The sequence below is a fragment of the Lithobates pipiens genome, unplaced genomic scaffold, assembly GCF_037356315.1.
Source record: "Lithobates pipiens isolate NorthernLeopardFrog02 unplaced genomic scaffold, aLitPip1_a1.2 Scaffold_22, whole genome shotgun sequence".
In the NCBI taxonomy this organism is placed as follows: Eukaryota; Metazoa; Chordata; class Amphibia; order Anura; family Ranidae; genus Lithobates; species Lithobates pipiens.
The window spans coordinates 310,760,448-310,783,867 of NW_027507784.1; the positions used below are offsets into that span (position 1 = coordinate 310,760,448).

General features: G+C 40.5%; 2 protein-coding genes across 2 annotated transcripts in view; one reads left to right on the forward strand and one right to left on the reverse strand.

Annotated features, from left to right (window-relative positions):
- RPL3L (ribosomal protein L3 like) overlaps nt 1-8,621 on the forward strand; it is a 35,721-nt gene extending 27,100 nt beyond the window's left edge. The window contains exons 7-10 of the mRNA XM_077449384.1: nt 2,371-2,472; nt 3,997-4,092; nt 5,251-5,370; nt 8,499-8,621. Of these exons, the coding sequence (XP_077305510.1) occupies nt 2,371-2,472; nt 3,997-4,092; nt 5,251-5,370; nt 8,499-8,555 (375 nt within the window). The 3' untranslated portion in view covers nt 8,556-8,621. The remainder of the gene's footprint in view (nt 1-2,370; nt 2,473-3,996; nt 4,093-5,250; nt 5,371-8,498) is intronic.
- Nucleotides 8,622-11,962: 3,341 nt separating this feature from the next.
- Nucleotides 11,963-23,420, reverse strand: part of LOC143924878 (testis-expressed protein 2-like) — an 80,253-nt gene continuing 68,795 nt past the window's right edge. The window contains exons 9-12 of the mRNA XM_077449383.1: nt 17,877-18,017; nt 16,398-16,610; nt 16,042-16,162; nt 11,963-13,685 (exon numbers count right to left, since the gene is read on the reverse strand). Of these exons, the coding sequence (XP_077305509.1) occupies nt 13,575-13,685; nt 16,042-16,162; nt 16,398-16,610; nt 17,877-18,017 (586 nt within the window). The 3' untranslated portion in view covers nt 11,963-13,574. The remainder of the gene's footprint in view (nt 13,686-16,041; nt 16,163-16,397; nt 16,611-17,876; nt 18,018-23,420) is intronic.

Consider the following 23,420-nt stretch of genomic DNA (forward strand, 5'->3'; position numbering starts at 1 on the left):
TCTTTTTTCAACCTCACCTACTTTGTAACTGTGTAACAACAAATCTTAAAAAGAGGCTTGGTCCTTAAGCGGTTAAAATATCTGTATAATGGCAAGTAGAAATGTAAAAACTGTCAGAAAAGATTACCTAGCATCATTTCCAAATGGTCTTTTTATATAAAATGACATTATATAGGGCGGCATCTTTATGTAGGCATTATAATGGCATCATCAGTTGATAAGGAGGATGTCAGATGCCTGCATATCATCCTTGTTTGACCCTCTCTCGCCTCTCTCCATCAGATTTGGTCCCCTTTCACACATGCTTTCAGTTTGTTTTTACATCAGTTCTTTACATCCATTTAACCACTTGAGTCAAATTTTTGGTTTACAGTAGAGCTGCACGATTCTGGATAAAATGAGAATCACAATTATTTTGCTTAGAATAAAGATCACGATTCTCTCGGGGTAACATCACCTTTCACATTATACAAAAAAAATTGGGTTAACTTTTTTGTTTTTTTTAATAATTAAAGTGTATTTTTTCACAAAAAAAATTGCGTTTGAAAGACCTGCTGCGCAAATACCGTGTGTTATAAAATTGAAACAATTATTCTCTAGGGTCTCTGCTAAAAAATAGGGCTTTCATCCGTGCATAAAAACGGATGTTGACGGAATCAGATGAAAATACAGTAAAACCTTGAATTGCGAGCATTATTTTTTCCGAAAGCATGCGTGTAATCCAAAGCACTTGTATATCAAAGCGAATTTCCCCATAAGAAATAATGGAAACTCAGATGATTTGTTCCACAGCCATTTATTCATAAATCCTTCAGTTTAAGGTCCATATAAAAGGATTATAGCAATGTGATAGGTTGTGTAACCTTAAAATGTCCATCCACAAATGGAAGCCTCCACAAGGAGATTAGAAACAAAATCCAGCAGGAGCTCCAGAGTATAAAAAAGAAGAGGGGCGCCTCTAAGTGTAGCAATATGGTTACATTTAGTGAAGGTACAACATTTAGCAACTCACATGGTTGATGACCAAAAGAGGCACATCTAAGTATGGAGGCATCCGGGGTAAAGCTTTTCACATAGACCGTCCTCCGCACTGCCGGCTCTCACCGATGTCAGTCTGCAGTCGTGACCGGTAAGACTACCCTGCAGTAGAGCGATGTGAAAGTGAGGATTTAAGCGCTCACGGAGCGCAGCGTGGAAGGGACGACGTCGATGGTGGTGAGGAGGATGGTCGATGTGGACAGCTTTACCCCGGATGCCTACATACCTATAGATGTGCCTGTTTTAATCATCAACCATATGAGTTGCTAAATGTTGTACCGTCATTAAATGTGACCATATTGCTACACTTAGAGGCGCCTCTCTTCTCTTTTATTTTCAGTTGTGACATGACGCTACTTGTATATAAAGTCAAAATTTACACTCTCAAACCAAGGTTTTACTGTATATGATCAGCCGTTGTCATTTGTTTTTCCATTGGAATGCATTGATGTCCGTTTTTCCATCCGTCAACGGATGGATGAAAAACGGACAAATGGTCTGTATGTGTGAAAGGGGTTTTGGGGTCTCATTAGCTAAGTGATGGAGAAAAACTGAGGGAGAAGAGAAACATTGGTATACTAGTCGGTACTTGTGTGCAAAAGTGTATTTGTTTTGGAAGAATAAATCATCTCTAACATTGGGTGTCCTATGTGTAATGCCCTGTACACACGGTTGGACTTTCCAACGGAAAATGTACGATCAGATCGTGTTGTCAGAAATTCCGATCATGTGTGGGCTCCATCTGACTTTTTCCCTTGGAATTTCCGACACACAAAGTTTGAGATCTTGTTCTAAAATTTTCCGACAACAAAATCCGATTGTTTAAATTCCGATAGACAATTCCGGACGCACAAAGTGCCACGCATGCTCAGAATAAATTACGAGACAAATGCTATTGGCTACTGGCCCGTTTATAGTCCTGTCGTACGTGTTTTACATCACCTCGCTCTGAAGGATCGGATTTTCCGACAACTTTGTGCAACCGTGTGTATGCAAGACAATTTTGAGCCAAAATCCTTCGGAAAAAAATCAGACAGATTTTATCGTCGGAATGTCCGACCGTGTTTATGGGGCATTAGAATACTTTTTACAATTTAGAATGGGGCACCTCAAGACTGTCCATCATTTTGGAGGGTGCCTACAGATTGTCCATAAATTTAAAGGACGCCTTGAGTAAAATATTTGAGAAACACCGATATTCAGTATCACAATGCAATAATGCATGCCGAGTACCTCCCGCAGTCACTAGAGGTCAGTCTCAGCTTTCTGGAGACCAGACAACAATAAGCCGTGCCCCATCCATTGTAACAATATTTGCTGTTCCCCCCATAGATTTATCGCATTGGCCAGGGAATACATCTGCAGGATGGAAAAGTCGTGAAGAACAATGCAGCAACGCAGTATGACATCACAGACAAGTCCATTACACCATTGGTATGAACTGTACACCCCCAGCCAAGTGGTCACATGACAAGCCTGCATTCATCTGTTCTTTTTAGCTTTATTTGCACTTATTTATGTAAATGTTGCTTTAACCACTTAAGGTTTTCCCCCCCTTTCATGACCAGGCCATTTATTGTGATATGGCGCTGCATTATTTTAACTGACAATTGCACTATCGTGCGATGCTGTACCCAAATACAATTTACGTCAATTTTTTCCCACAAATAGAGCTTTCTTTTGGTGGTATTTGATCACCTTTTCAGTTTTTATTTTTTGCTCTATAAACAAAAAAAGAGTGACCAATAGGGCAATAGGGCACTATTCCACCCCCTAAGAGCCAGTTCACACCACAAAAACGCATTCCAGGTCCATTTCTGCATGCACATTTTTAATGCATTTTTGATGCATTCTGGTGCATTTTTGATGCATTTCCAGATGCATTCACGGGGCTTTTTTTTTTCTTTTTTTTTACTGTACTAGAGTCCGGTGCGTTTTTGATGTATTCCAGTGCGTTCTTGATGCGTTTTAATGCGTTTTGGTACAGCCCAGCGCAGAAAAAATTAAGCATGTTCTAATCTTTTTTTCTGAAATCATCCAATGGGAACACCGGTTCCAGGGACCACTATCTAAAAGGCAAGCTCTGCTCACTTTGGGGGATTTCCATATACTTTCTATTGTGTTTCCGGGACAGGAAATTAAGGCAAATTTCCCTTATGGTACATAGGTGGCAAAAACTAACTGGACAGGGGTTTCAACCTTTCTCCAATTTAATCAAAAAAAACTAAAAAAAAAATTTGCCTGTGCATGCACTTTAAATATACCGATGTGAATATAAAATTTTTCCATTTGTATTGATTTATTAAATTTTTTTATATTAATATTGAATATGTACCAATTAAAACCTTGTTGGGCCATAATGGCCATTTTTCTATTTTTTATTTTTTTTGTGCATGTTTCCTTCTCATATTTTCAAATGCTATCACAATATCCCAAAAAATACAACACAGCAAATTTTTGACAATACCGTGATGGCATTTTGTAAATGTTCTAAGTAAGAAATATGAACAGAGATACAAAAACACTGATGTAAGGGCTGGGAAAGACATATTATGCAAAGATTTTGGCCATTTTTTTCTATTCTTGGTTCTTGCTATAACAAGAACAGGGCCAGTGACTCACTAAATGATAAAGCCAGGGTGAGGACGATGGCCCTGAAACGCACACCATTGTAAATATATCAGCAATGGCAGCTCTCATATTCCTGCCCAACAAGTTCCTTTTAAAACAGGGTTAAAAAAAACATATGAACAAACCACTTGCATGTATTTAGCAATTGGCTTGTCCATTTAATGGCCTTTAAAATGGTATTTGCGCAGTAAAAGTTGTCCAAAAAGTGCTTTGTGGTTTTTAAGTTGCATTATCACACTTTCAGAGTCAATCGATAGGATAAAATGGTTGACTACACTTTATGTGGGTAATATAGGCACTTCTAACTTGTCTCACTTTTTTCCCTAGGGAGGTTTCCCACATTACGGAAAAGTCAATAATGACTTTTTAATGCTTAAAGGTTGTGTGGTGGGGAGCAAGAAGAGAGTGCTCACTCTTAGGAAGGTGAGTTGATCTTAATATGCCTCTGTAATTGTGCAGGGTATAATATATGTATGTATGTATAGATAGATAGATAGCTAGATAGATAGATATAGATATAGATAATATATAAAAGAAATTATGTATGTATGAAAAAGATAGCCGATACATGGGCGAAAGCATGTAGTCTCCTCTTCGTATTATTAAGTTCATGTGTTTCCAGTGAAGGACATTGTTAATTTTACAGTATATAAGGAAACGTTAGACAATTGTACATCTTCAGCCTTCTGGCAACAGTTTGGGAAGGCCCATTTCTGTTCCAACATGACTGTGCCCCTGCATCTGACGTCAGCTCCAAAAATGGTTAATGATTTGAACTTGGTTGAACTTGAATGGCCTGCACAAAGCCCTGACTTCAACCCTACTGAACCCTTGCGATGAATTGGACCGCCAATTACGAGCCAAGTCTTCCCATCCAACATCATTACCTGACCTCACAAATGCTTTTTTGGCTGAATGGGCACACATTGCCACAGACACACTCCAAAAATCCAGTATAAAGCCTTCCCAGAAGAGTGAAAACTGTTCTAGATGAAGAGAGGAAGCCAAAGTGTCTTGGTTTTGGAATGGGAAGTCCAACATACTCAAATAGTTGAGATGGACAGGTATCCACACATTTTTAACTATATGGTGAATACCTACTCATGGGCATGTGTACTGATGTTTCCCAAAACTTATTTCAGCTTAGTTGTAAGTACTGTACATAGAGGTAGTCATAGTTTCCCATTGCAATTGCTAGCTCTGCTTCCCGATGGGGCCTGGCTGATATTATTGTGCTGCAATTCTATGTGAATGGGTATCAGACTGAAATAATAGCCACTCTGCAGTCTCTGATGTAAGGAATCCACAATGCTTCTGGTAACCAGAGACCATGTAATTTAGTTGCCTTGGCTTACTTGGGCTTACTTGGGCTAGCTAAGGAACATTGAATGTTTATTTGTGGGAATAAAGAGATACTTTTTGCCTAAAATAATAATTTGGTTTGGTATTGTTGGCATGTGTCCTTATCATTTGAATTTGAATACATTTAGGGAAAGCCAAAGGAAATAACTTTTTGTTCAACAATTAGGAATCCATAGAAGCCTTCTCATGTCTATAACTCTCTCTCTTTCTCTGTGATAGTCTCTATTGGTTCATACCAGTCGTCGTGACCTTGAGCCTATTGAGCTGAAATTCATTGATACTACATCCAAGTTTGGCCATGGATGCTTCCAGACAGACCAGGAGAAGAGAGCTTTCATGGTATGTTTAGTGCTGTTGTAACAGATATACAAACACCAGTCCTAAATGTCCCTGGGGTCTATGAATTTTTCCAAATACTAAGATCTATTTTAGATCCCTGAGCACAGATGGGGTGCCTTCATTTTCATGCTACAGAAGCAGTTAGCAGGTCTATGTGTGGTGTTGGGCTTCCTTTTAGAAAGCCTAGCTTGCTCTTAAAAGTGTTATAAAGGCCCCCTGTCATAAATGTTTATTTGTACAATATTGAAGATGAACATCTAAGTATAAGGCCAGGTTCACACTAGTGCAGGTTGGGTATTGACGCAAAATCTCACGCTTTCCGGACTCAAACAGAAACACACTAATCTTTAGTAGACGGACAGGGGTGCCATTCATTTTTGGTACCCCCATGCATTGGTGAACGTTTTTGAGTGCACCAAACTGCAGAGTGCCTCAGCACCATGTAGATCCATACGGTGCAATAAAAAAATTAAATGAGGATCAGCGACTTCTCTCCCTGCATTTCTGGTAGGGCAGCCCATTGAAATTAAGTGTACATGTACATAGGTCTGAACTAGGCCTAACGGTTTATTTACATGCAAACTTAAAGTATTTCTCCACCCAACCGCCCCTCTCCCCCCCCCATCCCTTTTCTTTTACCACTGCTTACCAGGAGGTGGGATCTGCACCTTCAGATCCTCACCCATCCAGTGGATCTAGCATTGTCCTGTGTAGATCCTCTCATGCCTGGCCACTGCTCTGTCCTGCCATGTTGTTTCTGATGTTATCGAGAGGCCTGACGGCTCCGGTTCTTGGGGGGCCTCCTGATGTGCCACTAGAACCGCCCTCCCGTAAATGAAACTGTAAGTCCTACTGGCTTTATCAATGTCTAGAAGAACAGTGAAGTCTATTATTAAGAAGTGGAAGGTACTTGATACAACACAGACCCTCCCTGGATCAGGACATCACTCCAGACTGAATGGAAGAGCCAGGCAGAAACTGGTCAGAGAGACTACCAAGAGACCTGCAGCAACTCTGAAGCAGTTGGTAATTTATGACAGAGTGACCATTGTGTGCACGTGACAATATCACAAATTCTCCACAAATGTGGCTTGTATGGGAGGGTTGCAAGAAAAAATCCACTCCTCAAGAAATGCCACTTGCAGTGTGACTGACTATGAAGATTCTGAGGCCACATAGAAAAAGGTGTTATGGTCAGATGAGGCTAAAATTGAATTATTCGGCCTCAACACCAAACTATATGTCTGGTGGAAATGCAATACAGCTCACCATCAAAATAACACCATTCCTACAGTAAAGTATGGAGGTGGTAATATCCTGTTATGGGGGTGTTTCTCAGCAGCAGGGACTGGAGCACTTGTCAGGATAGATGGAAAAATGGATGGGGCAAAATACTGTCAAATTCTTGAGAAAAATCTGCTACCTTCTGCTAGAAAGTTGTCAATGGGAAGAAGGTTTACCTTCCAACATGACAATGACCAAAAGCACACAGCAACAGTGAGCACACAGTGGTTGAAGGAGAAAAGGGAGAATGTCCTTGCATGGCCTAGACAAAGGCCAGAATTAAACCCCATTGAAAATCTGTGGAATGACTTGAAGATTGCAGTCCACAAACGGTCACCATCAAATGTAAATGAACTTCTGCAAAGATTGAGCAAATATTGCAAAGTCTAGATGTACAAAGCTAGTAGCGACATATCTAAACAGACTAAAGGCTGTAATTAAAGCAAAAGGTGGTTCAACAATATACTGACACAAGGGGAGTGATTATTTTTTACATGTCGGTGTTATAGCTTTCACTTGGATGTTACAAGTTGCACTGAGTAAATAGGCTGGATAAAACAAAAAATGTGTCCGTCTATTTCAGGCTGCAAAGCAACAAAATGTGATTATTTTAAAGGGGGTAAATGTTTTCTATACACACTGTAATAGAAGAAGCTATCTAATATTGTCCAATCAGGCAGGCCCTTACATGACATTGTTGTTGGTAGATCTGAAGTCATTTGTATAGTGAAATTGTGTAAGGAACTTTTTTAAAGTTTTGGATAGCGTGGAGAAGAGTTAGACACCCTGTCAAGGTTTTGCTGTCTGATTCCCTTTTGGGAAGACTGACCCTGTATTTGTTCTGGAGACCACTGTCACTGAAGCAGGAAGTGGGGGGAATACAAAATGTTAGAGTTGCCCCCAGAACAAAATGTAAAAGGACATTTTTTAAATGGAGAAACTTTTGGAGATAACTGTCTAAGAGGAGAATTTGGAAGATTTCACTAAGTTCCACTTGCATTCCTGGGACAGGAAGTGAAAAATAACCTGCCCAATCTCTATCCAAAGCTAAAGTGCTTTGATTGTTAATATATAAATGTTAAAGCTTATCCGTCACCCCCACCCCCCCGTGGCACATTTGGCTCCTTTCAGGGGGAGAGGGGTACCGGTTCTTGACAGCCCGGTCTCCCGGAAGTTTGGTCCCCTCCTCCGATGGACCAATTAGAAAGTGCAGCGCACATGCGCAGTAGGGAACCGGCTGTGAAGACGATGGCAGCGGTTGCACCCGACAGCCGATCCAAAGATCGGCTGGGGGGCTGACATTGTGAGCTCCCTGGACAGGTAAGTGTCCATATATTAAAAGTCAGCAGCTGCAGTAATTGTTCGTGGGGGGTGGACCTCTAAGAATATTTATACACTTTGAGGATGATGTGCAATTGCTACGTAAATTTTGGAGAATTTGGTTTTTTTAAAATGCCCATTCCTGACTGCCCTCCTTTAAGGCACACCCGTCACTTAATAAAAACCTTATTCATCATGGGGGTGGATTCAAGTGTTGAATTTACTTTATTTGCCAAAAAGGGGTTTTCTTTAAAATCCCCTAAACGTTTTTTATCTACACTTTCTGACAATTTGTCTACTCCTATAACATATATAGGTATGTTCATGTCCTTGATTTTGCACAACGCTTTTGGACTTCAGCCCTAATGTATGACACACAGCGCCCAATGCAGACACCTCCCTCTAATATGGGACTAGTGGATAACCAGGACATCCCCTGCTATAGTGACTGTCTGGATTGTTCTGGGGTTACCGTTCCATAAGGTTTTTGGAGAAATATATAATATATTCCTTCTTTCTTACAGGGACCTCAGAAGAAACATCTCATAAAAGGCACATCGGAGGTTACTGAAGATCTTTAGATATTATGGCTAGTCATGGGTTTATGATTTAAGACCTGACAATAAAATGAAAAATGCTCATTAGAATGATGTCTTTTTATTGTAATATTATTTTTCCTGATTTTATTAACATATATGACAAATGTTTTACCATTGTGAAGGGCCATGACTGAACTATGCTCTTTTATATGAGAGATTGTTCATCAGCAGTATCATTTTCCCTAAATGGCTTTACTGGTGGATAGTTATAAGAGTGGCAGGCTTGGTGCCTTAGTGCCCATACTCACTATAGCCATGGGTCACCCATCACTGTCACACATGTATTTTCATCTATAACACAGGATGATGGTCTCTAACTGCTATCCACTTAAAGTAATGGTATAGACATTTTTTTAGTTTTGGATATAGAAGGTAAAAGTTATAATGTGTCAAGTTTTTATTGCTACACCATACAGGAGATTCTCCATGGCTTGAATTTGTCCAGCTCTTGCCTGGCTTTGCACAGCCCATGTACGTGTCTCTCCAGGCCAATCTAGCTGTCCCTAAAGTACCTTTCGGTACAAGTTGTCCTCAAAGCCATGCCCCCCCTTCCTAATCTCATACTTACCTCTGTGCCCATTAACGTGATCTTCACTGTGCATTCCTACCAGGTTGCCGTCTTCCTGTATATGTGCTTCATGGCTCCATTCATTCCAATGAGGAGTCATACCCTTGGTTCGCCTCCAGTAGTCCTGTGAAGTATTGCTCTACCCATAGGAAAGAATTGGGCCATGGATAGAGAAAACAGGCTGTGCAGCTCTGGAGGATTGTTTAAGAAGGGACAGAGGTAAGTACGTTTGGATCAGGTGAGCTGCACTTAGGAGGGGGGAGAGGTTATGACTTAAAAGACAACTCGGACAAATTGTGTCAAAAGTACCTTTTGACATTACCCAAAATACTAGAGAAGACCCTTCCTCCCATACTCACGTTGCCACAATGTCACAGAAATATCCAGCTACCCAGTACATTTATAACAGGTGTAATGTACCGTAAATTCTCAAGAATTCCCAGTGCACATCATATTCATTCTTGTGCATACCTTAGAAAGTCTGGAGTCTTCTGACTGCCGATTTGCCTTCTTTAAAATGGCCGTGGGACACTTTTGCAGACACTTTCAGCAGCAGATCCACAGTTTTGGTGCAAACATTGGGGGTGCATTTTTTTTTACCATTGGAGTGCAATTTCTCGTGGTAGAGACAATTTTCAATATATATGCTTTGCTAAACTACGTGTTCTTTTGTTAAACTTTGGTTCTACTTTAAAGCTCATCTCCAGATGACTGCAAATAAAAGCCCTTCCCACTCACCCCCAACCTGATCTATATTTGAAAAAGAAAAAATACTTAAAGCCTCAATTACTTGCCTAAAGATCCAGTCATTTGACACTGGGCCATATGTCTCCTTTCTTCTTCTCAATAATGTAGAAGGGTCTGGTCTGCAGTGTCCACAGCACCTCCCGGTGACGTGGGCACTGCTCTTTGGCTTCGGTAGGGCTATAAGTGGGCAGCCAGACCATTAAAGAAAATAGAGAGTGGCTTCAGACCACTGGTCAACTAAAGATCATGTGACGGTGGATTCAGGTAAGTTTTTATGCAGTTTTGAGGACTGAGAGGAAGGAAATAGCTGACACAGACTAGAGTAGAGGTAGGCAACCTCGGCCCTCCAGCTGTGATGAAACTGTGAATGTGAAGACAGTGAAAGAACAGCAGGGTTGGCCTTCATCTTTCAGGAGCAGATCTAGTGAAGGGCAGCATTGACTTAAGGCCAAACTCCAGAAAAAAAAAACGTCCTTTCCTCATAGACTTTTACAAGAATACCTTCTTTAATTCAAACAATTATGTCATGGGGTGGGAGGCCTGCGGACACTAACGAACAGAAGGAAGTCTTGGACATATTACACTCCCCCTAAGGAGACAGAAAGACGTTTCCGGCAGTCCTTCAAACAGGCATGAGGTTAAAACCATGATAAGAATACAAGGGATTATTTACTAAAGGCAAATCCACTCTGAGCTACAAGCGCAGTCGCTGTAGATCTGAGGGGAAGATCTGAAATGAGGGGAAGCTCTGCTGATTTTATCATCCAATCATGTGCAAGCTAAAATGCTGTTTTTTATTTTCCTTGCACGTCCCCCTCGGATCTACAGCAGCTGCACTTCCAAGTGCACTTGCAGTGCAAAGTGGATTTGCCTTTAGTAAATAACCCCCATAGTGTCCATCATTCATCAATACATTCCCAGCTGTGCTTTGTATTGTTGGATTTGACTCTTTGTGCTCATGTTGGATTCGGTATACAAACGATGGGTATGTCTGCTTCTAAGCTCTACTGTGCTTATATCTATTGCTTCCTATCCATCTTAAAGAAAGCCCCATTGAGAAAAAAAACAAAAGCTGTCTTTACTGGCCCCCCATTCTGAAAATGCTAGTTGACTGGCTGATGCAATGGCTCCAATCCTGAGCCGGAACAAGTATGTGTTTTTAATAATGCTGACTTCACTGCCTGCATATTTGTTTCATGTCAGTGATCCAGAAAATATCAAAGCCATTTGTATTGGCATGACAGACAGAAAATTTGCATTTTCATTACTTTGTAATGGAAACCTACTGTATATACTTTTTTTTTTTTCTGCCCAGGCTTTCTATACTCTTTGTCATATCCTTCTCTTTTGCTAATTTTGTTCTTTTATTGCAACCAAAGTATTTTAGTTTTACATTTAGAGGGCCTATTTATAAAGTATTGAATATGACCATCACCAAACATTCACTACAGGTGAATCAATCACTGTAATTTAGGGATCCATTTCCATTTGACAAATGTGACATGAACTGCTTTATAAATATACTCCTTAAAGTCAGTCCAATGAACAATGAGACTCAGTTTTCATAATTAGCAAATTTGAAACGCTATAATATTCACACGATCAGTTAACCAGCACCATTACTTTACTTGTGCTTTAATGTTGAATCGCTGTAACCTCAGAAATACTGAAGTAGGGAGAACTGTTAACCTTTGGTCTGGGGGGAGGGGGGGGGGCAAACCCAACCAACTAGCCCCTTTAATGGTAGGGACATATTTCTAGGCTATTTATAGCATATAATAAAAATGAGGCGACTCATTGGTCAGTGGATATGGTGAAAGCTGGGTGTTCCTAATTAACATGCTTAATTGGGACACAGCTTTTCACATCTTCCAGAATCGGCTTACTTTGTGACTCTTCGTGTTTGGTCACATGACATTTCAGATTTTTAGGGGAAGTTGGTGCTGGAAGACTTCCCTCTGCCACATGCTGCGATCCCAGGTCTGAGCATACAGCGGGTATCTACAGTATATAATGCCCACCACCATGTGTCACTGACTGGTGAAGTTTTACTTAGGACGACCAGCTCAACAAATCTTTTTAATACTGGCCCGGGAGGCAAATGCCCCCAGTCCAGTCTTTGCATTTATTAAAGTATTCTACATCAGGAGGTACCTATTATAACACTAGTATACATAATGTTTCATTGTGATGGAAACACTATCTCAGACAATTTTTCCCATCATAATGAATCTGACTCCCTCTTTCCTTTTCTTCAGATGTAGTAAGAGTGTGAGAAAAAGGACCCAGTGAGGTCCTACGGGTCACAAAGTGCTTGAGGCAGCCTTATCCCTATGAACAAAAGTTATACAGGCAAAGTCTGCATGATAGTACAAAGTATAAAGGCAATATGAAGTACCCTTACCTTACTACAGTAAACTGAGATCTGATCAGTTCCTGTGACCTGTAACCTCTTTATTAAATGAGTACAACAGTATGTAGAGTGTGTATCAACTGATATTGACCAATCAGATTGTAGCTTTCCTTACGTTTGCCATTTTATTCTACTGAAAGCTAAATGATGATTGACTGCCATAATCTCTGTTCTTTACACATAAATGTCTACCTGTATGATGTAGTTAAAAAACAAAAAACGGAACTGCTATGTTTATAAGAGAAGAGAGACACATAGGGGAAGATTTACTAACACTGGAGCACACATAATCTGGTGCAGCTGTGCATAGTAACCAACTTCTAACTAATGCTGGCCATATACTATACGAAAAATCAGCCGAAATTCGGCCATTAGACCATTCGTTTGTTTTTTCGGCCACAGAATCGATAATCGCTTGGACGTTTTTGAGCCAAAAAAAGAACAACAAGTTTGGAAATTTTCTGCCGCATAAACGATAAATTGAAAGGTTAATGTGTTTCCTGTCTGACCTGTCTGCACTAGGTATATGTAAAAAAAGAACAAAAAATTAATTTATGTCCACTGAACGTTTTATCGGTCATTACATGATGGCAGCATCGTTTGCGCTCACGGCCAAATGTTTTTTTTTTTTAAATTGGGTTTACCTGATTTTTCGTATAGTGTATGGCCAGCATTAAGCTTAATCAATTAGGCTTTGACAATAAAACCTGGAAACTGATTGTTTTCTATGCAGAGCTGCCCCGGATTTTGTATGTACCAATTTTAGCAAATTGCCATAATGCCATTTTTATACTTACCGTATCCCTCAGCTTCCATGGTGGAAATACCAACAGAGACTCATTTGTCTGTTATTTAGTAACACTAGACCTCATCTAAGATCTAGAGGAAAAGGTGTCTAGACTGGGACTCTCCTATTGGCTGATAAAATACTTCATTCTTGTCCTGATCTAGATATGGGAATCTGATTGGTATGGGTAACACATCTACCTCCCCATGTTCTACATATTTTTACATAATTATGCCACAGAGAAAACCATAGCAGATATGTCCCTGGTTCATAGTGGCATGTTGTTGTAGCCTGCTCTGGAATAAGATCCTTCTATAATAGTTTGTAATCATTTTTGTGGTCTGAAAGGAACTTTCTTCATCAATGGATCCATGATTTAGTGCAGTAGGTGTAATTTGTTCTTCTAAATTACTCTTAGACGGCCCAGAGTTCTCTGTGCATCCCAATCTTGTGCGTTTTCTTGACCAGAAGGCTCCTGTTACAAGTTCATAGGAGTCCTGGCTTGGAGGGGTCAATTTGTGCTGACCTGGTATTATCCACTGCAGATTGCATTATGGGAAAGTACAAGTCATCCATGTTTGGCATCACTAAGATTTTCTGCCATTGGGGGAAAAAAAAGGACACAGCTCAAAAGCCAAGTATATTACTTTCCAAAAATATAATACAATACTTATATCAAAAATTGGAATCTATCATACTATCAATAATGGTTCAAAATTGCCCAAAGAATTGTGGAACATTGAAATTTTCACTGTAAGCCCTTGTACACACGGTCGGACATTCCGATGGAAAATGTCCGATCGGACCGTGTTGTTGGATAATCCGACTGTGTGTGGGCTCCATCGGACTGTTTCCGTCGGAATATCCGACGGACAAAGTTTTATAGCAGGGCTATAAAACTTTCCGACAACATGATCCGATTGGACTTTGTCCGATTGCGTGTAGAGAATTCCAATCGGACAAAGTGCCACGCATGCTCAAATCAAATTCCTTGACCAAAGCTATTGGCTACTAGCCTGAACGTAGTCCCGCCGTCACGAAATAATGTCACGTTACGTACGATCAGATTTTCCGACAACTTTGTCCGACTGTGTGTATGCAACACCAGTTTCGGACAAAATCCGTCGGACAAAATCCGGATTTTGTTGTCGGAATGTCCGACCGTGTGTACAAGGGCTATGAATGAAAGATTATGGCCATGTGAGCCTGTTCTTTCACTATATGCAAACATACTAGAAGATTTTTATTAGTCAGACAAATTTCACTGAAACACAGAAAAAGTTCCTATCTTTGCCAGAGCAAGCTAGAAGAAATGACTTCTTGCCTTAATAAAGTGCAATTTGCAAAAAAAAAATATATATTTCTTAGCATCAGACATATTTTTTCATGTTAAAGTCCAATTGAAGTGAACTTATACTTTAAATTGATTAAATATATTCAGTTGTATCAAAGCAAAGTCTTAAGCCTCGTACACAGGGTACGAAAATCAGAAAGGGATTGCCGTTTGACAGGCTGCTGTGCAAAGTTCTTACCATTAGTACGCTACTTTCAACAATTGTTTTCCAATTTTCGGCCAACAAACGTTGGACGACTGGCTAGTCAATTTTTGTCAAACGACGGCTCCAGGTCAGATTTTCGGATGGTCAGTACACAAAACCATCACACAAAAGTCGAAAGTACAAACACGCATGTTTGGAGTCAATGCTCACCAAACATGAAATCAGCAGAAGGGGGCGAAAGGGTGGCGCTCATGAGCTGAATTTCCTCGTAGCACGTCACTACCATTGGTGTTTGTGGCACAGCAATTTGCGTAACATTAGTATGCAAGACAAGATCCTGGCACACGCTCTATTGACAAAAATTAGACGCTCGTTGTCCAACAATTGTACTGTGTGTACAAGGTTTTACAGTTGGTTGCCTTTAGAAAGTAGCCACAGCCTGCAGAGATCTAACACACCCCTGCTGAGCCAAAATTAGAAGTCTCAAATCAGCAAAGCTCTTGCTCTCTATTGACTATAGAGCTCTAGCCCTGACTCAGCAAGTGGCATGACAGATCTTTGCAGGGAGACCACTGCTTCCACACAGACTTTTCCACTCAGGCTCTCGCTGCTTTCTAAAAAGAACCAACTGTAAGACTTTGGACAGCTTTTGTTTTGCTGCATCTGGAATGCAATTAGCTAACCAAAACTGACCATAAACTGTTACTGTGAACATGTCCCTTTGGCAGAAGTCGATTAAACAACAACAATTAAACAATCGACTTCTGTCGAGCTGGGGAGCCCACTCTCTGATCAAAATTTGGCCAGTCATTGCTGGCCAACTTTAGACTGACAGTTAATATATAAATAAAGGAAAAACTTTTTTTTATAGTTTAAAATAGAGGGAGGATGGATTAGAACACCTGCCAGTTTTTATTGCTGTCTGTCCCCTCGGAAATTCACCCCCACTATTTGTCCTGTTGACCATTATCATTGAAAGTGAAAGTAAAAGTAAAAGGAAATCCCACATTTTGGGTTATCCCCAGAAAAGTAACAGATGGGAAATCTCCCAATGGAGACATGATCTGGGGATCCCCAAGAGATTCCCTTACTTTGCTGGATTTACTTTCACTTCCTGTTTGGCTATGTGGGGTCAGGAAGTGAAGGTAAATCTCCCCAATGGGACAAATATGGCAAATATAAACCCTACAAGGGTTTTAACCTTCCCTTTCTCTATTCAAAATGAGAAAAAAAAGTTTTGCCTATACAGTAGTTCTACTTTAAGTTGGTCTTTAAATGCCCAAGCAGATCTCCAGCCAAAAGCTTCTTTTATTATTTTACTTTACTTTTCACAAAGTTGCCTCTACTTTTATGAACTGTTAATTACAGAATTGCTCGTGGCACCATACAGGCTTTCACCATGAAGTAAGTGTACATAAAATTTTGGTAGACGTGATATATTACAAGTCAGGTACCTGGAACTCATCTTGTAGTTTCTTCTCTATCCATTCAGTGACATGCATAAATGTCACTTCTCGTTCTCCAAGCTTTGGGACAACCTTCATCTCCACTTGTGGCGGTGAACGGAAGCTGTACCTACAATATATGTTGATGATTGTTACTTCAAATATGAACTCTCGTCAACACAGCAGGAAAACTTAGAAAGTCAAGTCTAAACTACTGTAAAAATCTTAAGTGTGGAAGATAGCTAATTAACAGACGAATCTGTATCCAGTATAATGCAGAATGCTCATCTCTGGAACTTTAACTCTGATAATGTTAAAAACTTGTGACAACTGATCAATAGCAAAGTTACGCATTAAGCTCTTACCATATACGGTCAGTGGGGGGAGGGGGGATATTGATGGCCAAGGTTCCTTCCAGCTCCTGGACCTCCACAGTCAGCAGCAGAGGGGTATTGGACATTTCCTCCATCTTCCTTTTAATGTACTCATTTTCTGTTGCCTTTTGGAAGTATCGTGACTTAGCGATCTTATCTACAAAGCGGAGAATCTTCCGGCTGGTACTGTTCCCACCTGGGAAGCTGCAAAAGGAGAGTCAGCTATGAAGAGAACCCAATTTAAAACGTGAAATCAATCTTCTGCACTTGGTCACCATGCTAGATAGGTTCCTGTAGTTGACAATATCTTCTTTAATGGGGATATTTTCTGAAGGACTCTAAGTCTGAGCTTGGGAAAAAAGTAGGCTGTGTTCTCTGGTTAAAGCAGCAACCCCTCTGTGATCCTACATTCATCATACCATAAGTGCAAGCAGCCACAGCAATGAGTCTTGTGAGATAATGACGCAGTCCCACCTGGAAGCATTGTGATTACCTTGCAGTGGAAGTTATAAAGCTCAGATGAAGGAAAATTGACAGGACCCCTGAGTTTAACAATTTTTATTCATAGAAAACATTCTCCATCCACTACTTTTTTATCCCATATCTGGAACTGCAGTTTTTTAGTATGAAATGTTAAAGTAACCTATAACTTTGTAGATAATGTGACCACTGGTTCATACATCTTCTTAGGCCCCCTTGCTTTTTGGAGTCCAGTTGCTGTTCCTTCCTGTTTGATCTAGCAATCAGATCTTGCTTCTGTAAAATATATCTTCCAACTTTTCAAAAGCCAACGCAAGGGCCACATGTAGCAAGTAAATGAATAAACCTCCCAGCTGCAGCTAGAGGGGGCACTAATGATTTGTAGTATGCCTTCAGGAGACCGAAAACCAACAAGTTCTCAATAAACTTAGAAAGCAAGTAAGCAACAGTGTTTTGTACAGCCTCTCTGGAGTCTGTCACTTTACTGAAATAGTCGCTTCCCTACTTTGTGACACTGTGATCGTACCAATCCCGGACGAGCCCCCAAATGTTACAGGATTATCAGTGACCTGAGTGCAAGGTATGACAAAGATGCAGCCTGCAGTATCTGTATTAAAGAGGAGACACAAAACACTGTTGCTCACTTGCTTTGCAAGTTTAACGTGAACTTGTTGGTTTTCAGTCTCCTGAAGCCACACTACAAATCATTAGCTCTCTCTCTAGCTGCAGTCTAGTAATAGCATTACTGAGGGGTTTATTCATTTACTTGCTACTTACACAACCATATTTTACCCAAACCTTGGCCTATCCTGAATATAATTTGCACAACCATAACCATTTCACTAAGCCATATCCTTTTACATATCATAGTTAGGACTGATTATCCTGGTGGGATGTATGATAATCAATTATCTGGACAATAGGAACAACTTAACTGAAATAAGAACTATTTCCCCCCATAAAGAAAGGCCATATTGTGCTTTACTGTACCTGTCTGTATTGTTTGGGTTTGCTCTGTCTCCCAGAGTCCCCTGTGTTTCTGCTGCTGGGATCTCTTCATCTTCTGATGAGCCAGCGCTTGAGGATTCTTCATCACTATCGGTGAAAATCTTGGCTCTTGGCATCATTGCTCTAACAATAAAAATGCATTTTTTAATATTTCATATTTCTGCCTCTGTTAACTTCTGATCACATGACCCAAATCCTGCATCAGAGCTCATATGGTTTCTGTTGAAGAGGCTTATGGGACTATAGTTCAGACAGAGCCATCCAATCCTCTGATCTTATGATTAGCGCCCTGGGTCCTGGCCACATGACCAGGATGGGAGGGAGATCGGAGTACCCTTTCAGCTGTGTTCATTTTACCTTCTATATATGTAACAACATAATGACCTTCCATACCTCACAACTTTTTGAGATGGGAACGAGGGACACCTATAAGCAAAAAGTATGTAGGCATAGGACCCCCAACCATGCCCCCTTAAATAAAAAATTCTACAAAAAAAAAAAAGATTACTTAAATCCACAAGTTTTTTTTTTTACCACTACTATTCCTTTATACTGACTTTGAAATGTATAAATGCAGCAATTTGGAAACTGGATGAGAGGTTTAGCACTGTGAAACACTTTTGAAAGATAAAAAGTGCATTTTATATACGATTATATAGATAAGACCAAAATGAGGGACAAATGACAAGGAAAGAGAGACAGAGGGACCTTGTTCCAAATCGGGGATAGTCCCTTGAAATCAGGGACAGTTGGGGGCTATGCCTTCTACAGTCTATAGTCTATACAGTCTATAACAGGCTTCCTCAACCCAGGTTCTGTGGAACCCTAGGGTTCCTCCAAAGGCTGCTAGAGGTTCTGTGAGCAGCGAGCAATATCTGCTTCTCAGATAAGTACCCACTGACACCAATATTTTTTTTTTTAGCTATCTGTAAGAGAGCCACTCTTCCCATTGACCACCAATTTAAGGAGCATTCTTTCCATTGACCACACATGTAAAGGGACATTCTTTCCACTGACCACCAATGTAAGGAGCATTCTTTCCACTGTCATCCAATGCAAGGAGCATTCCTCCCATTGACCACCAATGTAAGAAGCATTCCTCCCATTGACCATCAATGTAAGAAGCATTCCTCCCATTGACCACCAATGTAGGAAGCATTCATCTCACTGACCACCAACGTAAGGAGCATTCTACCCACTGACTACAAATGTAATGGGCATTCCTCCCACTGACCACCAATGTAAAGTGCATTCTTCCCACTGACCACCACACTAATGTACCATGAGCTGTTAATATAGTATTTATTGGCAGGAGTTTCCTGAGATCTGAAAGTTAAGGGTTCCTCTGTGTTAAAAAAAGGTTTAGAAAGGGTGATTTATAAACTTCACTCAAGCCTCCAGAATGTTTATGAGTGCAATGATACCTCCACTGCGGTCTACCACACCAAATGTGCCATTGTCACAGTCCGATAGGTGGAATATAATCAGACAGACCACCAACTGCTACACTGCTGTAGCTTGTTAATGCAGATCACAGGCTTCTTCTGTAGTAACGGGGATGTTGCAAACTAGTAACATTTTAAATAAAAGTATATATTAATATATATAGTGCCTTGCGAAAGTATTCGGCCCCCTTGAACTTTTCAACCTTTTGCCACATTTCAGGCTTCAAACATAAAGATATAACATTTTAACAACAAGTGGGACACAATTGTGAAGTGGAACAAAATCTATTGGATAATTTAAACTTTTTTAGCAAATAAAAAAACTGAAAAGTGGTGTGTGCAAAATTATTCGCCCCCTTTACTTTCAGTGCAGCAAACTCACTCCAGAAGTTCAGCGAGGATCTCTGAATGATCCAATGTTGTCCTAAATAACTGATGGTGATAAATAGAATCCACCTGTGTGTAATCAAGTCTCTGTATAAATGCACCTGCTCTGTGATAGTCTCAGGGTTCTGTTGAAAGTGCAGAGAGCATCATGAAGACCAAGGAACACACCAGGCAGGTCCGTAATACTGTTGTGGAGAAGTTTAAAGCCGGATTTGGATACAAAAAGATTTCCCAAGCTTTAAACATCCCAAGGAGCACTGTGCAAGCGATCATTTTGAAATGGAAGGAGTATCAGACCACTGCAAATGTACCAAGACCTGGCCGTCCCTCTAAACTTTCAGCTCAGACAAGGAGAAGACTGATCAGAGATGCAGCCAAGAGGCCCATGATCACTCTGGATGAACTGCAGAGAACTACAGCTGAGGTGGGAGAGTCTGTCCATAGGACAACAATCAGTCGTACACTGCACAAATCTGGCCTTTATGGAAGAGTGGCAAGAAGAAAGCCATTTCTCAAAGATATCCATAAAAAGTCTTGTCTAAAGTTGGCCACAAGCCACCTGGGAGACACACCAAACATGGGGAAGAAGGTGCTCTGGTCAGATGAAACCAAAATCGAACTTTTTGCCCACAATGCAAAGCGATATGTTTGGCGTAAAAGCAACACAGCTCATCACCCTCAACACACCATCCCCACTGTCAAACATGGTGGTGGCAGCATCATGGTTTGGGCCTGCTTTTCTTCAGCAGGGACAGGGAAGATGGTTAAAATTGAGGGGAAGATGGATGCAGCCAAATACAGGACCATTCTGGATGAAAACCTGTTGGAGTCTGCAAAAGACCTGAAACTGGGATGGGGATTTATCTTCCAACAAGACAATGATCCCAAACATACAGCAAAATCTACAAAGGAATGGTTCGTATCCAGGTGTTAGAATGGCCAAGTCAAAGTCCAGACCTGAATCCAATCGAGAATCTGTGGAAAGAGCTGAAAACTGCTGTTCACAAACGCTCTCCATCCAACCTCACTGAGCTCGAGCTGTTTTGCAAGGAAGAATGGGCAAGAATTTCAGTCTCTCGATGTGCAAAACTGATAGAGACATACCCCAAGCGACTTGCAGCTGTAATCGCAGCAAAAGGCTCTACAAAGTATTAACGCAAGGGGGCCGAATAATTTTGCACGCCCCACTTTTCATTTTTTTATTAGTTAAAAAAGTTTAAAAAATCCAATAGATTTCGTTCCACTTCACAATTGTGTCCCATTTGTTGGTGATTCTTCACAAAAAATAAAAATGTTATATCTTTATGTTTGAAGCCTGAAATGTGTGCAAAAGGTTGAAAAGTTCAAGGGGGCCGAATACTTTCGCAAGGCACTGTATATATATATATATATATATATATATATATATATATATATATATATATATGTGTGTGTGTATTGTTAATAAACATCTGTTTGCTAGTTACAATCTAATTAACCCCTTCCTCCTTGCCCTCATCTTCTTAGCAAGCTTTTTTCCATTTTATTTTTACCATGGTTATGTAAACCATTGCAATGCATCTTGCAATATTAGGCAGCCTGATGTGACAGGTACGTCCTCCACCCCTCTCGCTCTGCGCCGTGGGATGTACGCCTCCATCCAGCACTAATTATCCCTTTACAGATGATGCAGGCATTGTTTTAGCCTGTGCATTGTTTCTTGTCAGGTTGCTGCCTGCCTGTTGACAGCCTCTGCTCTATTTCTATGTCAGCTCAGCCGTTTAATAGAGAGCAAACAGAGCAGCCGACGCTACTGCCCTCTGCAACAGCAAAGATCCACTTGATCATTCCTAAGTACTGTAGATCTGAACCAAATCAGTAAAATCTTATAAAATCTTGAAAATGTTAATGTCATAGTAAAAGTAATTTTTAATCTATGTATATAAATCTGCAACTTTTAGACTGGCCATAAATTATGCAATTTTCTTGTACCATTTTCCTTTAGATTTACCAAAACCATATAATATGAGGTCAAACCTAAATACCTTCAGCTTGTAAGCAATCAGGCAGGCCCTTGCTCCATATAGTTGAAGGTAAATCTAAAGGAAACTGAACAAGAACATTGTATAATATATGGCAGCTTTAAATAATCTTCTAAAAATTGATGGCGGTTCTGCCATCAAGTCCTTGTTAAGATCCATCCTGTTTTAGGGTGACAACTGTCTCCCAACTGTTATCTTGCATTATCATTCTTTCACATGTAATCCTGTTTGAAAATATAAAGAGCAGCACACATCCCGCAGACATCTCTCACTATTAGGGGGTCTAGAAATTGTAGGCTGGGGGGCAGATGTGGTCCTTTGCCTGCCTTTATCCAGCCCTTGGGGCACTATTCCTTTCACTGACACCAACAATGGGATATTTTTTTTTCTGACTGATACCAACAATTGGGCACTATTCCTTCCACTGACACCAACAATGGGACATTGTTATTCTGACTGATACCAACATTGGGGCACTATTCCTCCCACTGATACCAATAGATGAGGCACAATTTCTCCCCTAATACCAAAGATGGGGCATTGTTTGCTCCCACTTATGTCAGGACATTTTTACTTCCGCTGGCCACAATCTGGCCCCCCTAAAGGACAGTAAACTTAGCCCTTTTTTGGAACGTTTGGAGATACCTGATCTAGAGCAACAATGTTCAGATAACACTGGAATGAGTGCAAATATTACCCAGATAGCAGGCAATCGATCTGCAAGCTTGAAAATTACTTACTAAGCTATTGATAGACTTGCCAGGCTTCACAAGTTTGTTGCACAATTGCAGCAAGTCCGCATTGCATGAGTCCAGATCAACTTTCTTTGTAAACATTCTGCAAGTCTGCTGCAAGTTCTGGTTCAGTTATGTTGTGCAATAGTCATCCAACCACAAGGGGTCACTGTGGCTGCATTTTCATATTTTTTCCCTGCTGCACACTTGCAGAGCTCTTGCTGTAGACTCACCACTGCAACTTTGCTCTTGCTAGAGACTTGCCACACAAATTTGCTATTAATTGGAAAAATGTCAACTAGAACTTGTGCTTTAAGTGCTCTGCAAATGTACACTTGCCAGTGAAAATGTGCAGCAAGTTAACAAGACTTACCATTCAACACTGCCAGACATTTGTGGCAAGTTATCCTTGCTATGTGGGTAAGACCTGCATAAAAAAATATTGCTAAACCCATTCAATTCAAATTGTGGTTTGATTTTGTACATGATAGTGTTACTTTAACTGTGCTTGGATCTCCACATCTGTGCTTGTCACATGTTGTAATTAAAATGATACAGAGCAGAAGGTCTAATTAAGCCGTCCAGCACCATCTAATTAATTCCAGAAAATTAAAATCTTATACATCCATGTGTTTAATGTGTCTGCACAATCTAAAGACGCACTGCCAGGTCTTATTAAATTGTGCTCTAAAGGAATGCACTTTGACAATAATAGAGAGAGAGTGAGAAAGGGGAGAGATAGAGAGATAGAAAGAGAGAGAAAGAGAAAGCGAGAGAGAGAGAGAGAGAGAAAGGGGGAGAGAGAAAAAAGACACAGAGAGAGAATGGGGGGGGGGGGGGAGAGAGACAAAGAGAGAAAGGGAGAGAGAGAAAAAAAAGACAGAGAGAGAGAGAATGGGGGGGGGGGGGGAGACAGAGAGAGAAAGGAAGCGAGAGAGA